The sequence below is a fragment of the Acyrthosiphon pisum genome, chromosome X (genome assembly GCF_005508785.2).
Source record: "Acyrthosiphon pisum isolate AL4f chromosome X, pea_aphid_22Mar2018_4r6ur, whole genome shotgun sequence".
NCBI classification, from domain to species: domain Eukaryota; kingdom Metazoa; phylum Arthropoda; class Insecta; order Hemiptera; family Aphididae; genus Acyrthosiphon; species Acyrthosiphon pisum.
This window is the reverse complement of record NC_042493.1, coordinates 80689815-80707739: the sequence shown is the minus strand read 5'-3', so window position 1 is coordinate 80707739 and position 17925 is coordinate 80689815. Positions and strand designations below refer to the sequence as shown.

Sequence of the window (17925 nt, the reverse complement as noted above, 5' to 3'; positions counted from 1 at the left end):
GAATATTGGAAGAATTTGTTATTTATTTTGTATTTGAAGTTTAGAAAAGAGGAGTGAAGTGCATTAACACGCCATGAGATTTGTGGTAAACCATTCTGCTCATCTAGACATGAAATGCAATATTATGAAAAGTAAAAAAATACTCGTCCAATATACAATTTGATATGATGTTAACATTTTTTTTTTATAGAAATAAGCTGTTCAATACAGGTTTTCGTTTAAAAGTTTAAAGTTTAATTTTTCGTTTAATACCACAACAGTAAAACAAATAATGGTAACATGAAATATTAAAATTGCATGTTATAGACAAAATAATACTCTATGCCATAAACTATGTAATAGTACAATAACTGTACTACAATAATACAATGTTTGTAAGTACCTACTATACATGTCTAAAATTTACAAACATATATATTAAACATTATCAATAGAATAGGACGTATATAGAGATTATCACCATTCTAAATACATTTTAAATTAAAGGTTTTTGAAAAATAAATCCCATTTTAGTGACATTTCTGAAATAAAGTATACATATGTGCGTGTTTGATTGTATTGAAATATATTATAGGGTTCAAATTTAAAATCTATGGTTTTATGACACAAGACGTACAGTCAAGCCACTTTCCGAATTTCTAATGATGAAAAAAAAGTACTATAACAACTTAAAATACAGTATTAAGTTTTAAAAACACAAAATAACGAAACAAAATTACAGTGAATCTTTACAATTGACTAAGACAAATAACGCGCGAATACATTAATTTATCTATTATAGGTTTTCTTTTTGTCTTAGAAAGTCTCAAACAATAGTACTATAATAATATGTTCATACTTTTGTTCATTGTTTTGATAACTATTATTATTTTGCTTTAATTTATATGTATATAACTGAATTACGCGTGTGGTTCGTGTTAGGTGCACTTATAGTCGACTTTCACGACTCGCGTGGTGGTGCAGTAGAGCAGTTATCGTTTTCTGATATTTTATACTAACCTACGTAATTATGATAATATTTTTTCGTGCGTAATATTTCACGTGAATTGAATGTCATTTACAAGCCATTTTAAGGAAAGTAATCGATATTTTCCCGACTTCCTTGACGCCCAACCCCCGCCCCTATTCCAAGACGCGGTTGCGTGCGTCCGTTTTTATCATCGTTTAAAAATTTTAAAAACATTTCATAGACTTGATGAGAATGATAATATTATAATAATTTTAAAGGACAATATACCTAATAGTAAGGCATATTATTATAATATTATACTGTAATAATCATCACCCATGCGATATAATAACATTAGGTTGGTATTCGTGTGGTCGGCGTGGTCGCTCACACCAGCAGCGACGGTGAGTCCGCGACCAACGACCACGAGAGGGCCACCAGACACAGTGTAATCAGAGCGGCGGGCCCTGGCCCACCGACAACGGCGGTGGCGGCCGATTCCATGGTGTGGTTGGCGCAGCACTGCAGCGCGACGGCCAGCACCTTAGGGTAGTACTCGTTCCAGAACTCGGGCTCCTGGTCAGGTTGTGACATGTTTGGCACCTTGTCCAGCACCATAGCGCGGGGGCTGCGCGTCTCGTACTCGTCCCACCGGACGTTGACCGCGGCTGACCGGTGTGCCGGATCGGCGTGCCGGGCGAAGTTTGTCCACATTGCCATCGCGGTGTCTGACATACGGCGGTCGGCGGCCGTCCAGTCGATGGCCGAAGCTGACGGCCAGTACGGCATGCCCCACACGACAGGCAGCTCGGCGCCGTGCGGCGCGTCCATCCACTCGGCGGCGGCCGGCAGCGCCTTGGTTGCACGCAGCTTGTACTCGTACCGGTACACGTAGGTGGCGTTCAGACGTGACACGTAACCGGCCACCCGGTAACCGGTAGCCCCGTAAACCTTGTTGGCAGCCATGGTCACGTAGTTCCGGCGCAGAGTTTCTGGGTCGTCCGTCTGCCTGGCGTACCGCAACACGAGTGTGTCCACCACAAAGTCGGCGTCCAGCGTACAGTTCCCCTCGTCATCGACCACGCCGCCAACACTGCCACCGTCCGAGAGTCCGCTTACCGCTTCACCAGTGGTGTCCGTAGCGGCTGGCTGCTGTTGCTGTTGTAGCTGGAGCCGCCGGAGCTGACGCATTCGACGATCGTCTTCGTCGTCGGCCACGACGTCTTCCCGCACTAACGCCTCAAACCGGTCTCTGGTTATACCCCCGCCGCCACCGCCGCCACCGTCCCCACTGTCAAACGCATCGAACGCGTCCTCCATCCGGTTGTAGCCGATCATATGCGGAACAGCGGCAAACCGGCCGTCTTCCATAAGCGAGGCTGGCATTTCAGGTAGAAACGGTTCTAGGCCACTGCTGTCGTTGGATAGCGCCAGGCCGTCGACCACCGGGCCCCAACGGGTCAGGGAACCACCACCCTTCACCAGTAACTCGGCGTCTACGTTCCGCAAGCACCCAGTCAACGTGTTCCGAAAGCAGTTGAACTTGTCGGCCAGAGCGTCCAGCACCGCTTCCGGTCCGTCCGGGGTCATCACAGCCGTACGAAGCAGCGCGTTCCCACTCATGCTGATCGCCCGGTGGAACTTGTCCCGGGACCCAGGTGACACCACGTGCAGGCCCACGCTCACCGCGCCCGAACCCTGCCCGAACAACGTCACGTTCTGCGCCGCGCCGCCGAAGCTTTCGATGTTCCGCTGCACCCAGTCCAGCGCGGCCGCCTGGTCCATCAGTCCCCAGTTGCCTGACGCCTCCGCAGTGTTGTCCGTGTAGAAGCCTAATATGTTCAACCGATAGGCCGTCGTCACCACGATCACCTGCACAAATCCAGATAACACATATTCTATATATTAATATAATATTATGTAGGTAGGTAGATACCGCAAAATCAGATCAACTTTTCGTACCAATAGGCTAAGAAAATCAACAAAGGAAATTTTAAAATTGAGCCATGATAGCTCTTTAAATACATTTTCCAAAAATTCGTAAAAAGTTAGAATTATTTTATATTTGTAATAGATCATACAAAAATATTAAAAAACGTTTCTTCATCAATGATGAATTTCATATTTATGTAAATATAATATTCATAAACATAAGTTAATAAAGTGTTAACATAACTTACTTTAATATTATTTATATATACTTATTTTAATGAATTTAAAAAAAATATATCATTATTTGTATCGCCAATAAAAGATTTCTTCTATTGCAAATTGCAATATTATTAATAATACAGTTAGTTTTTGTTGAGATATCACTCACTTTTTGTTGATACCTTATTATTTTGGGAACATACCTATTGGTTTTACAATGATATTTTTTTTATTTTTTTCGTTATTATTGGTTTACTGTAATGCGGGCCCCGGCAAACATTATCTAATAAAATATTGAAAATACGCTACAATAATTGCTAATTAAATTGGCTATAACTCTGAAAGTATTGTTCAAAATGATTTGAAAACTACACGATGCACTTCTACGTAAAATGTACAATTAGATTATTGTATTTTCAAACGTAATTATTTAACTACAAATTTGTTATGCTTTTTCAAGAAATTGTTTTCATGAATCATGTTGCTTCCTGTAATAATAGTCTGGCAGTTTTCGCGTGTATTTCACCTATAAATATATTTTAAAGCGCACTTTTCTGTTTATAATTAGCGCTACCCTGCCGGGTTGTTGGATTATAAATTATAATATGAATAACAAATTCAAAATTTTAAATTCATTCCAAAATCATTGATATATTTTTTTATAGTAACTTAAATAGTAGGTACATTTCATTAAATGGTAGACAAATATAACTTTAAAGTTTATTTAATTTTATATAAGGAATAAGTGATTAGTTACAACTTAGCATAATCTATTGGATTGAATCTTTACACAGCTAGTAACATAGATAGGTACTATATACTAGAATATTATTAAGTTTGTACAGGTTAAAAGCCTTGAAATTAAAAAGAAAGTTATGCTTATGACCTTTATGATTCTATAAAACCATAATAAACCATAGTAAAAAATTTTTAATTTACTTATTGATATCTTAATGATTTGTAGGTAACCATTTTTTAGCTTGTGACCTTAATATCTTTGGAATATACTTCAGAATTATAGTTATATTTCACATAGGTAAAAAAAGTGATATATTTGTCTGTTACTATTAACCGACCATGATTGTATAACATGTTTGAGACCGTATACCTACAGTTTTAAAAGATAATAATGTACTTTTAGATGTTTTGAACAGGGGTGTTTTCATCTACTCATAATAACTATAGTCTATATTATTATAACTGGTGAACGTACTTTGTGTCTAGCGGCCAAAACCGAAGCGTCCCAATAAATCGGTGTTCCCCAATGAAAATCGCCAGGATGAAACCAAACCATGACCGGAAACTTTTCTTCCGGCACCGCACCTATGAAGAAAAAAACAAAATAATATACATTATATTTCATAGATAGACACAAATACGAGCAAATCGTAGGAGTGCTAAGTTAGTATAGCACTGTAATGACTAACGAAACGTAAGTGTCCCCATCCCCCACAAAGAAATTTTCAAAAAATTGTTGCTTAATATTTAGTATGACAACTTTTTTAGTATTACAAGACCGTTTTCATTGTTTATAAAAATCACACTATATTATATCCATTACAGTTGAACACAATTTAAAAATCTTGAAATGTATTACTAGTAGGTACCTAGAATTGAGCATTTGATATATAAATGTATATTATATGTTTGTAAGTATCTAAATATACATTATCATTTATCAATAGAGTATATTAGTATCTATACTATTTATATTTCTAAATAGTCATCATTTTAAATAAAATATAGTACTAAAGTACTAAACTTCTTAATTTAGTCTACTGGATAAATGATTTTGAAAAAAAAATACCATAGGCATGAGTGACTTTCATGAAATAAAATATGAGCGAATATGCATTAATTGAAATGTATTTTAAGGATGGAAATTGTAAAGTACCAACCGTTCTATTCATGCTAAAGTTCAAGCATGAGATCAAAAACTAATTAAGGATAAAGACACGTGCCTCCCTCTATGTCAAAAGCACTTATTTCAATAAGTACGTGGAAATATGTATCACGTGATTATTAGCATGTATTGGTACCTACAATTCTGGCCCAGCTATCCAATTTTTTATAAGTTTAAAGATTTACACGTAGTTCGAGACTTATCATTCAAATACTATTATGGGATCACGTCCACGTCTGAATTGGTCTACGTTGGTAACCTATTAACCTTAAAAAATAAAAGGATATCTAAGAATATACTTGGATCAGTTGGGTGCTCCTACGGACTAAGATAAATTTTAGTCCACGGACGATATATTATCGTTAAACTTAGTTTTCGAAGGCTGTGAGCGTGTGTGAATTAAATATGTCGATTGCGTGTTAAACATTAACTTGTATTTTTGAAACATGGGAGGTTATGGCGTCACTTGTCTACAGTCCCTCTTCACTACATGTTTGATGTCATAACAGCGTCTCTCAATTTCAAGGCACTAGGCGATTCTCAGTATTTTCTATTGTATCTATTTGAACATTATACTTGTCTATGATCGTACAACATACTCTCTCACTTGGTATAATAGTAAGTAAGCCAAACACTTGTCTTCAATGTTGGGAAACTTGACGAAATCAAAACGAAATTACAAAATATTTAATAAACACTCTTTAATTAACTTAAAAGTTCCAAATTTTAATGCGCACCACATGTACTTGTTTTCTTTGCTTTTACGCATCACCAAGTATTCAAAAAATCAACCATTATATTGAATGATGAGTATACTTATATATATAGAGAGAATAAAAATCCATCAACTCTATCGCTTTAATTATTTTGTACGTATTGTGTATTATATTTTGTATATATTTACTATCTTTTACTGATTGGGGTATATCCCATGTTGTAATAAAAATATATATATATATAATCTGTGAGACGTAATACACTATTAAACTAAACGAGCATTACGCTCTCCTTTCATTTTTTACTATTTCACTAAAATTAAAATTGAAACGTTTAAAACTTTATTATAAATTAAATAACCATAATTTTAATAATCATTTTTTTTCCGACACGGGTATTATTAAAACGACATGAGTATTAATTTATAAAAGTAAACTTTAAAAAAGTTCACAGCTGCACTTATAAATAGAAACTTGACAGAGACTTTGACTAAAAGTTTCGTTTCTATACGTGTCATGCGGTTTCGTGAATAGCATGGTACAAAACATGCAGGACAAAATATAATATAAATGCCAATTATCATAACATACACAGACAACAAACCGATCGCGTGCTGCCACTGTACATATTTTGGCAATCGTAATAACTCAATATATTATGCTACGATCGATGCTACTTTTGATGCATTTATATTTCGTAATAGTAATTTTTGTATTCGGTTTATTTAGAAAATTGACCTTGCATCACTGCAACATTAAAACGAAACGATGGTTTATCGTTTATCGAGTTTACCCCAACGCTATATAGAATTCGTTGTCATAAATCACAATTAATATAAATATAGTTAGGTACAATACATAAACGATAACCATCGTATTTTCAATAATCTGGTTTCATTTTAGGTCCAAATGAAATGTGTTTATATCGGTACTATATAAATGAAAGAAATTACAAAACTATTAAGTATCATGCAAAATCAAGGTCGGAGACCTCAAATAATAATTTTTTCCAAAACCCTATTCTCTGTACCCTTTCTATTATATTATAATATAATATAATATAACAATAATACAATTTATACAATAAATACTGAGTTCGCCCACCTTTGAGCGTGATAATGTCACCTATTTCATTATTGCGTGTGTTTATGTACCTATCGTATAATATTATAGTGATCATATCGTATAAATAATTATATAATGCTAGGCTTACCTTCTGCAGCTATTATAAATGTATTATACTATCTACCTTATACTTTATAGCAGCTTGTTACCGTCGAGATATGAACATTATTTTTTAACAACAGTCCCTGAAATTATTTCAAATGTGTGCCATCTCATTTTCAAGATTCAATAAAATTCTAAATGTATTATTTAACCACCAACCACTACAATTATTGTCCATTTTACTATCTAACTAAGAAATGAACGAGCAAGATGAAAAAACGACTACAGGTCTCAAACATTTAACGCCTCATCGAATTTGTCACTTCGTGTGAGCAAAAACTGCATTTCTCCTACGAGTATAATAATATGTCAATCCAGAACTGTGGCAAATTTCATCTTGCGTAAACCTTAGTCTTCTTCAATCAAACATTCAGACTTCAGATATTATAATATTTATTATTATTTATTTTTGTAAACCGTACGGCGTATTTAGTTTGAACTCCGGTTTACACACAACAACTATAGGTAATGGAAATAAATAAATACCTATTATCAGATTAAAAATATACGACACAGAGACAGAATTACTCTTAAAATTATTAAAATGGTATCACTTATAGGCATATAACCAACCTGTATACCATATACGTACGTGTATAAAAATGATGTAGGTACCTTCTTATTTATTCAGGAGAGACAAAAAACTTAAAATCTCTGAAAAAAATTGAAGACAAATATTGAAAAATGCAAATTATATAGACATTTTATAACGTTCCTAGACCTATGATTCGTTTGTACATAACGATGTATTTATCAAATCTAAAGCAAAAATCTGTAAAAATGAGATTTTATGAAAATTATGGAAATGTGATTCGTCTAAATAATTGCTGATATATAATAATATTAAAGATGACTATTCACGCAGGTACGTGTTATTATAACAATATAATATCTAATAATCTATCTATAATGTGGATGTACCTATAGTTTTTCTAATCGTCTGAAAATACTGAATGTTCGTTTTAAAATAAAACGTACTGCTGCGCATTTACTCTTGGTTTGACGAATCGCATGCAAAACAAATGACTTACCTACGCGGGTTGCATTAGTAATATAACAATTTGTTTATTCAAGGTCGTGGGTACCTACCTAGAATAATTCACGTGAAATTACAGACATGAGACATATTATAATTATACATAAACTATACATTGGACATTTTTTGGTTTATACCTACCTATTTGGTATCTGCTTAAACCATATTTAGTTCAGGGGCGGATCCAGAAATATTTTACGGGAAGGGGGGGGCGCAAAATTGTCCTTAAAATCGTATCCTCCAGGGCTCCAGCAAAAACCGTTTTATTACACAACGTCGAAAATTAGATTGTCGCCGTCGATAACATGAAATTGTTTATCATCGACGACGATCGATGACGGAACGCAATTTATCTATAAGCCTATAACATATTAACACAGTACCTAACACAATTACACACTCGCGCACAATACATATAAAATTATATTATTTTATTTTTCGTGAATTTATATTTTATAATACTGTATTTTGTAATTGTAATGAACCACAAAAATAATCAAAAACCCAATATATTATATAAATTACACAAACCTATTTTATGGATTTTTTTTTGAGAGGGGTGTAAGCCCCCTTCGCCCCTCCCCCTTGGATCCGCGCCTGATTTAGTCTAATAAATAAATCGTATTTCATCGAAATAATATTTTTCAAAAACTTAAGCACACATCTGCCCTGCCAATTAAATTAAATAAAGACTAATCCAAACTGAGATCAATATTTTATGGATAAATATATATGTGTTTGCATACATTTCTTCATCATTTGTACATTATTTTTGCTAATTTTCACTTTGAGCCCTCCCATAGTTTTAAACATTTTTAAGCTTCTAACTCTAAAAAAATTAGGACTTATCACTGTTTTAATAAAGTTATATTATTCTGTTCAAAAAATCCAAACACTCTAGCACTTTTGTAGATAGGAAATTGATCACTGATACAGTGCAACTGTTTAGTTGGTAAAATATGGACATATCCTTTGTAGTTTAAACAAATTCAAATTTCTTATAGTTTTCCAATTGCTTTGCCGAAAAGTGGAATTTATAGACTAAAGTGATATCCTATTTTTGTCATAAAGTAAAAACAAACTATTTAGTTCTGAATTGATAAATTGTTTCAAGAACTTGAAGTTTGAATTCAGTATGTATTTTGTATATTTTCAAATGTATGATTAGGTTAGGTGTATGGTTAGTTGATCATTAAATGTGTAAAAAGTTTCCAAATAGTAATGCGATTTGTTCCAATCGCACCATTAAACGCAAATTGCAAACCATTACAACGACCATCAAGTATGGCGAGAAGATGGATATGAAGCGTTTAAGAGGAATAATTGCTCATAAGTTATAATCATAAATATTAAATTGAAATAGTTAAGTACTACATTTTGTATAAAGTTCAATAATTGTATCATAACGTCTTTATTATTATTTATATTTTATATGTTCATTTTTAAACATTGGTTTTATTCAATAATAGTTACATCAATAATATGTATAGAGCAAAATAATATAAATGTTTTAAAAATGTTATGTTAATTTTTTTTTTAATTGAGATGTATTTTATAGGTGATATTTTGATAAGGTAAATATTGTGCAGAATCGCGGTAGTATTGCAAAAGCTGTCCCCGCGACGCCGTCGGTTGAAACAAAAAAAAAAAAAAAAAAATATTGTGCAGAATATATTTTGTCCCCGGGATATTTTGACTGGAGATTTTTTTTATGTGCAGAAGTTTTGTCTAAGTATTTTAATAACATTTTTTCTTGTCAGTTGTAAAATGATCGTGAATTAACTAAATGCGAATTATCAAAAATTGTATTGCTTATTGAATTTTCATGACTTTGAATATTTACCTACGTTTTCTACGTTTTCAACCCTGGGTTACACTTATAATACCTATATAGGTATACACAGTATACGTATACGTATTATACTATATCGACTCAATTCGCTACCATCAGATTTTTTCCCTTTTATTACAACAAACAACAATATAGATTACTCCGTGCGTGCACGAGAAAAATAAACAAGGTCTGTTATTTTTTCTTTGTTTTGCTGTCTTGCGTGATTCGAATTGACAATTTAGACGATTTTACCGTTCCGTGCAGTGTACTACGTTAAAATAAACGACAACCGGTAAGCGAATTATTACAGTTGTTTTTATTTTTATTATTATGAAAATTCATTCGCCTAACTGACTCCATATTATATATGAATAAAAAAATTGTTATTTCAATATATTATATTACCTACATTTCACAAATCATAACGTATTTGATTTTAATCAGACGAAATAAAACACATCAAATTATGTAAATAACAAAACGCACCTTTTTATTATAAATATTGTAAAATATCACCTACCCATATATTTGTATATTATACACGTTACACATTATGCCTGCATACATGTTGTATACATACTGCTTTTAAGTCCTGACCTATTTAAGATTTAACATTTTTGATTTATACCCACTTATGTAGCATTTGACTATCTGGTATACCAAGGAAATTATTAATAACTATACAATATTAATTATAAACACAACATAATATTTCATGAACACCATAGATACAAATTGACTGTATGAACACTAATAATACCAATAATACCATTGATTATCTTTGATACTTAAGCTTTAATTAAAAAACTATAACCTAGTTCAATATTATCGGTCGGTATAACTTGTATAATTTGCACACAAACTTATTTATAAAAGAGTATTTCGCTTCAGACTGTACTATTAAAAACAAAGGTTGTGATTTAAAAATTAAAAGTTGATAGATGGATTAACCAACACCCATAATAATTAATGACTAATAATGATGAAAAATAAGAGCAATATAATATTTTATTATTGCATTTTACTATATTAAAAGTAAGTAGTTAGACGTTAGTGTTCATGAACTGATAAAATAATTAAGTAGGTACTAACGAATAGACACATAGTACCTATATATTTTCTCGATATTTCCTTACGTAAACTGAAAATGTATGAAAACGAATTATTCAAGACAATATAATATGATAAGATTACTATAACTGTTTGGGATTTATGGGGCTAATTTACGATTAACTGCGCCTATATAGACGTATACTAAGTAGCTATCTAAGTAATTATATCTGTACTAAGAGTAGATACGTAGATACAAATTTGTGTGTGATTGTACATGATAAATGATAATATTGATAATTGATTATAATCACAGTATAATAATTAATAACTGATAGCATATTAAGCCTGATAAATATCAGTGCTGGGTGAGTTACTTTATTCATGACTCAAATAAAAAGTAACTTCATTACTTTCACATTAGGTACAAAGAAACAGGTAATATGGTTATTTCTCAAACTTATAATCAATCGTCAATCGACAGTCAACGTAAATATATATATAGAGAGAGAGATATCGATTGTAGGTTTAAACTATGATTCGAACAGATATGTCAAAAATAAAAATTTTGAGAAAAGTTATATTAAGTACAGTTCAAGTAAATAATATGTTTCCCAAAACATTGAAAATTGAAAACTCAAGTGTGATTAAGTTAAGATTTAAAATTATATACACCCATTGCAGGGACTGGAAGTTGGAACCTTACCGAAAAGAACCAGTTTTGGAACCAGAACCTTAAAATATTGGGAACCGAAACCTCATACCTTATAAACCTTTATTTAAAATAATTTAAAAACCGGAACCTTACCGGAACCAATACTTTTACTTTACAATTTTTTTTTTACATAAGTATAAAACTAAAACAGGTTCCACATTTTTTTTTTTTAAGAACCGAAACCTTAATTTTATTTTATTTTTTCTAAAAACCGAATCGGAACCGGAACCGTAAATTCATCAAGGTTCCATTCCCTGAGTCCCATTGAATGTAATAATAATATTTCCGATTAATCAAAAGGTAGGCATTTATTCTAATTCTTGATACCTACTCGGAATGGTAATGCCTTAAATTGTAGACATTTTTTATCGAAAGTAATGTCCATCACATTTTATGAAAAATCTAACGAAATAACACATTTAACGCGCTGAAACAAGTTGCACCGTTACAGTACAACGCACCAACGCATTACTTTTGTTACGTACCTACTATCCAACACTGTGATAGATTATAGACCCATTTATTGCAGTCATTAGTCACATCTCACTATTCAATATTCATATCAATATAATATATATATTATATATAAATTATTAACAGCATAACCAAGAGAATCTATAAATTATAACTATGCTATTAAATTAATATTTCACGAGTCACTATAAGTGTACACCACACACCACATAAGTAACTACCTATAAATTCCTCTATTCGTGCGCGTAATTCGAATTTCGAATTAAAATTGAGAATAGTCGACGGTGTTACAGAAAGCATTTAAAATTAAAATTTAATCAGATAAACTAAATTAGTCCAAATGACAGGCGACTTGAGTTTTAAAAACCGTACTGGTGAACGACGCCCGGAAAATACTTTTAACAACTGTCGTGACTATTTTCATAATACAGCACGTCAGCACATCAGTATTCTCACGCGATGTTGTTGAGTTTGATTAATGAAACGAGTAATTAGTACTGTCTGCACTCCATGAAAACTTTATTTATCACTTTCGATGTTCCATCTATAATATATAATTTATACAGTGGATTTGGCAGTTTATAACTAATGAAGGTGAGTCATCTGACCTATATAATAATATAGTCGTACAGTCTAGTTCAATCCCTAAAAATTAATAATTTAAGTTCACAAAAGTTTAATATGAAATATTTTATTCTAGTTTCTATGATTGTGATTAATATTGTAAGGTAGAAAACTTCATGTTGTTTTTGTTAATTTTTTAAACGCTAACACATTCAGACGTACAGTTTAACGTACAGTAAAATTGAAAATATAAAAGAATGTATATATTAAAAAAAAAAGTGGGCAAGTTTGTACCACACTGCTGTACCAAAATTAGCTGTCGTATTGGTCACTGTAATGGATGTGTGAAATTTTAATTCAATGATTTAATAAATCATTGTATACGAGAAACAATTCTGAGCGAAGACGGTCTGTCGGCCTATATTACTAAGATAGTATATTAATATTATGATATGACATTATTGCTATTAATTAGTAATTAATTTTACTAATATCTAATATTGAATTATTTTTTGTCAACAAACACTAAAATACTTTAAGTTACTGATGAGTAACCTTCCTTTACATTTTCAATCCTTACCTATAAAAATTGAACATTTTATACATTTTAACTACAATTTACTTAAAAGCTATAATTTGCAAATGTTCGTGATTTTGATGAAATTATGCTGTTATAACCACTTATGAGGTAACGCTTGTAATACATTTTCAAGCTATTAATGTATAGAAAATCATTATAAAATTATAAAATAGACATTTGGTAAAATTTCAAGTATCTACAGCTATTCGTTTATGAATTACAATAAAATAAGAAAATCTTTTGATGAGAAATTAAAACATTGAAAATGTATGCATCTAATTTTGGATTCCAGGCAGAGTGATGGACGTATTGATTTTATAATGATATATGATTCCCTTTTTGTCTATCATCAACTCTGGAGCAATCAAAATAGTTCGAATTTCAATTTGCGGGAGGTTTCTGGTACAAAATTATATCTAATAATGGTACTTTTGAATAACCAAAAGAAAAAATTGTCTAGTTCATTTCAAAAGAATCTGGAAAACCAAATACTATAAATATATTTCATGAAATAACTGCAGTTAAAGTAATTTATTTGACTATTAGTAGGTAAAACAAATTAACGTACCTACCTAAGTTTACTATACACAATCATATTACGTTTAATATATTTAGATTAATTGTATACAATTATATCATTCACACCCTTCTATGGTGCCTACCGGTATTCACTGATAAGTAATAAACAATAATAGGTAGTTATATTATATGAAATGATATTATTATAATGTGGTGCTTTATAATATTATGCAATTTGTTTTTGTAAAAATAAGTTCAACCTACCATATTACTAATATAATTATAAATTACTAATTACAATATAAATATCAAACATATTATAATAAAATATCCTTAGAAATTTTGACTACCAGGTGGTGTACGCTCAATATTATTTTTCGTATGCAATAATTTATCTTTGAACTCAAATTTAACATATCCATTATAGTGATTTTCGCAATGACGATATACACTCGACAGTACAACAAAGGTACTTTCGTGGTTTTTTCTCTTTCAGACGTATTTCTTTGGTAGGTACCTAATATACCAACAAGCAGTATTTGGAGTTCCATAGTTATAATTTATATAAAATAGGAACTACAACAAAGATTATGGTATAGAAATATATGATTTATATACCTAAATATATACCTAATATACCTATATGGCTGTATCAATTATCAACTGTCTAAAAATTAACTATTATTGACTAATTATATAAGTAATTATTAGTTATTTATATAAAACGCATGCCAAAAACAGACGACATTATTAATTTTCCGAGTTATACCTAGTCCATTTTTAAAACGAATTACTACATGCCTTACCTACATCACATGAATTAATATAGAGAAAGAATTAGATATACGGTATAGGTACCTAAAACTATGTATTATAACTTATAATATAGTTGTGCGTATTATTTGTGAATCACAATTTCTTGTTAGAATATTATGGATATTTGTATCTGTATTTTGTATATTATAGAATACCTGAATACTAGAGAATATTCCTATATTCTATACATTCTGAACTCCTGAAGTCAAATCATATCTAGTTCCATGTTCTACTTGACGTTTCAATCAACCCAAAGCTTTAAGTTTTTTGTAGGATTTATGTTGTTATTTGTTTACATTCTATAGTATGCTGCATGTAAATGTAATAGTTTAGTTTCAGTATAGTATTATGTACTGTCGTTCTGTAACACAGTTCATTCTAACGCAATTGTTTTAAATAAATAACGTAAGTATAAAGCATGTATAGTATGTTGTATATACTTACCATACATGATTAGGTACACCATGACCAAATTGATATATATTTAGTTAAACGTGAAGACAATAGGTATTTATGATGTAATTGAACTAGATTAAGGCGATCAGTTAAGGAAGTAAATCCTACGTTTAGTATAATATATCTCGATCCGAATCGACTTTTCTAATCCGATTAATTTTCTTGGCTTGAATGTCATCACCACATTCCCACGTCGTACAGAGTTAGGTAAATACAAAGAAAACCATCTATAACCTATTAAAAATAAATATTTATTGGTATGATGTAAAGCGTATTATACGGTCAAAATCTATTTTTAGAATTTTCGCGTAAATTAAAACAATATTTTTTTTAATTTTTCGTGTAGGTACCTCCGTTAGAATTCATTACCATACGATATTTGCATTAATACAGTTTAATGGTTGCGTGTTGGTTGAAAAAAAAAACTGTCGAAAGTGCTTATATATAATGTATGGGCTATCACATAAAAACCATACAGGATATCCGTTCTGAATTAATCAACACTAGAAAACATTTAAACTAAATATAAACAAAAAAGATCAAAAAAAAAAAAACTGAATTTATAAAAAAATAATTATTAAAATCACGATTTTTCTTTTACTGCTCGAAAATGTATTAGCCTAAAAAAAAAGGCTAACGAACGATTACCTAAGCACATTAAAACATTTTTACCGAACGATTGAGAATACTTAAAATTCACAAAGAACTTACTGCTTACCCAAAAAATTATTACGATTGAGAACGAATTTTCGAAATAACGTCGTACAACATATCATTTAGTTTTAGTCATATTTTTGATTTTCAGGTACATAATCCTCTTTTTTTACCTTGTTCTATGTACCGTAGCTCATTTACTCCCAAAACGCATCTTTAACATTTTTATTACTGAAACAAAAAAAACGAACTCAACCACTTTCATAGGTGATCATACTTTTTGTATGGATTTCGAAGTTTATTTTCATAATTTATCTAGATCACTGGACCAGTGCTAAATATTGTGCTCAATATTTCGAAAAAAACTATTAAATAAGGCAACGTTGAAGAAAAAATGTTAATTAAGCGTTCTCGATCGCGTCTTACTAAATTTTCTGTTCTCAATCATATTTTACCAGTAAAAAAATGCACGCATTCAGAAACATGTTTTATTTTTCTTCACATTTTTTCACATCACATCATATAATAAGTAATATTTAGGGTCATTCAAAGTCCAAAAACAAATAAACATTGATCGTCCATTATTTTATATTAAAATATAATTACTGCAAAATAAATTAGAAATAGCTGTACATATATATAGATTACATATATTCTAGATATCAAATGTAGAAGCAATAAATATTAATTTACATTAATATATAATAATTGCTGCCTGCTGGCGATATAGATAATTTTATACTCCAATACTCCATGAGTTATTTAATTTAATTCATATTACTTATTGCAGTTATAGTGTTATACTCATAATAATTTATGGGCTATTGTCATAAGATATATGGTCAAAAAATAAGGTTAAATTGAATAAATATTGTACCTAAGAGGCTGCGCATCGTGTGCTTATCCAAAATAAATTTTCTAAACATATAATTTTTTTTTTCTTATAAATTTAAGTTCTAAATTAATATTACAGGGTTCTGTTTTACTACCGTCATTACTAAGAGTCACGTTTATTTATTATCGATTTGTGATTAATTTTTGAACATATTTTTGTTTATTCCGTGATGGACAATTCTAAATGTTATCAAACGTTATAGCATCAGCGGATTCTCAAAATATGTGAATAATAGACGATAGATAATTATAATATTATAAATGATCAACACTATCTAGTCAGAATGAAATTAATTCCAGTTTCCCATGCGTACGACAACGTGATGAACAATAGGTATTGTCTTTTTTTTTGTACCTATCTGATGTAATGCATAAACATCTGAAACCAATTACCTAATATTTAGGGCAATTTATATAATATAATATAGGCTTACATAGGCATATCGATATATTTATTAACACGCATGTACAATTGATAATTATCCTAACGTGAGTGACTTTTGATTCAAAATAAATTTAGTTACACCACTATAGTTTTAATTCTTTTTACGTATCAAGTTTCAATAATGAAAAAAATAACTACTTAAATTATTAAATTTATAGATGCCCAGAGATTATGTAGAAATTGTAGGTTAGAAAACCCGACGGATCAATACCAGCACTATAATATATAATGTAAGTCTAAATTTGGACGACGAACAAGAAATAATGCAGTACAATAACACAGTTGTCAGTTATATAAAAAACTAGAAAGCCGACTTCCCGATTGTGATTAGAAGCTAATCGCCATTTACTAAAAGTGCAATTTTATTAATAATGTTATCATTAATTGAAACAGTATCACTTTTGAATAACATATTACAGAAATTTCTTCACCATTTTATTATTCATCAATTTAGTTATAAATTTATCATATTATTCTTATCACTCTTGGAATATAGCGGCCAACTTCATATTTTGTTCATTACGATTTACCTTCTAGAGTAGGTTATCTAGTTTGTTTTAGTCAGTCCTCAGTGTTGGGTAAATTACTTTTGAAAATTAATACATTTATGTTAGTAATTTACAATAAATATTTTTATTTAAATTACATTCGCGTTAGGTCCCAACATTGTTTTTATCACGTTACTTTACTTTTTCATTTAAAATGAAATCAATTACAAAATCAGTACATAACGACTAAAAAGTAGGTAGTAGGTAGGTACATTGTTAATACCTTAATGTCATACATGAACAATATATGTATAGGTATTATTTTCTGGTATCTTTAATAATATTGTTGATCATTATTTCTTATCTACACTTTCGGAATCGTAAATAAATTTTATTTATTTTAATTTTTTCTCAATATCCTAGCTCTTAGTTTTTATTCATACATTCTACATTC

The 17925-nt window shown here is 30.8% G+C and overlaps 1 protein-coding gene across 1 annotated transcript in view; it reads right to left on the bottom strand.

Annotated features, from left to right (window-relative positions):
• Positions 1-17925, bottom strand: part of LOC100166590 (liver carboxylesterase 2) — a 22060-nt gene continuing 4135 nt past the window's right edge. Inside the window, exons 2-3 of the mRNA XM_003241143.4 lie at positions 4314-4423; positions 1-2821 (exon numbers count right to left, since the gene is read on the bottom strand). Coding sequence (XP_003241191.1) covers positions 1337-2821; positions 4314-4423 — 1595 coding nt within the window. The 3' untranslated portion in view covers positions 1-1336. The remainder of the gene's footprint in view (positions 2822-4313; positions 4424-17925) is intronic.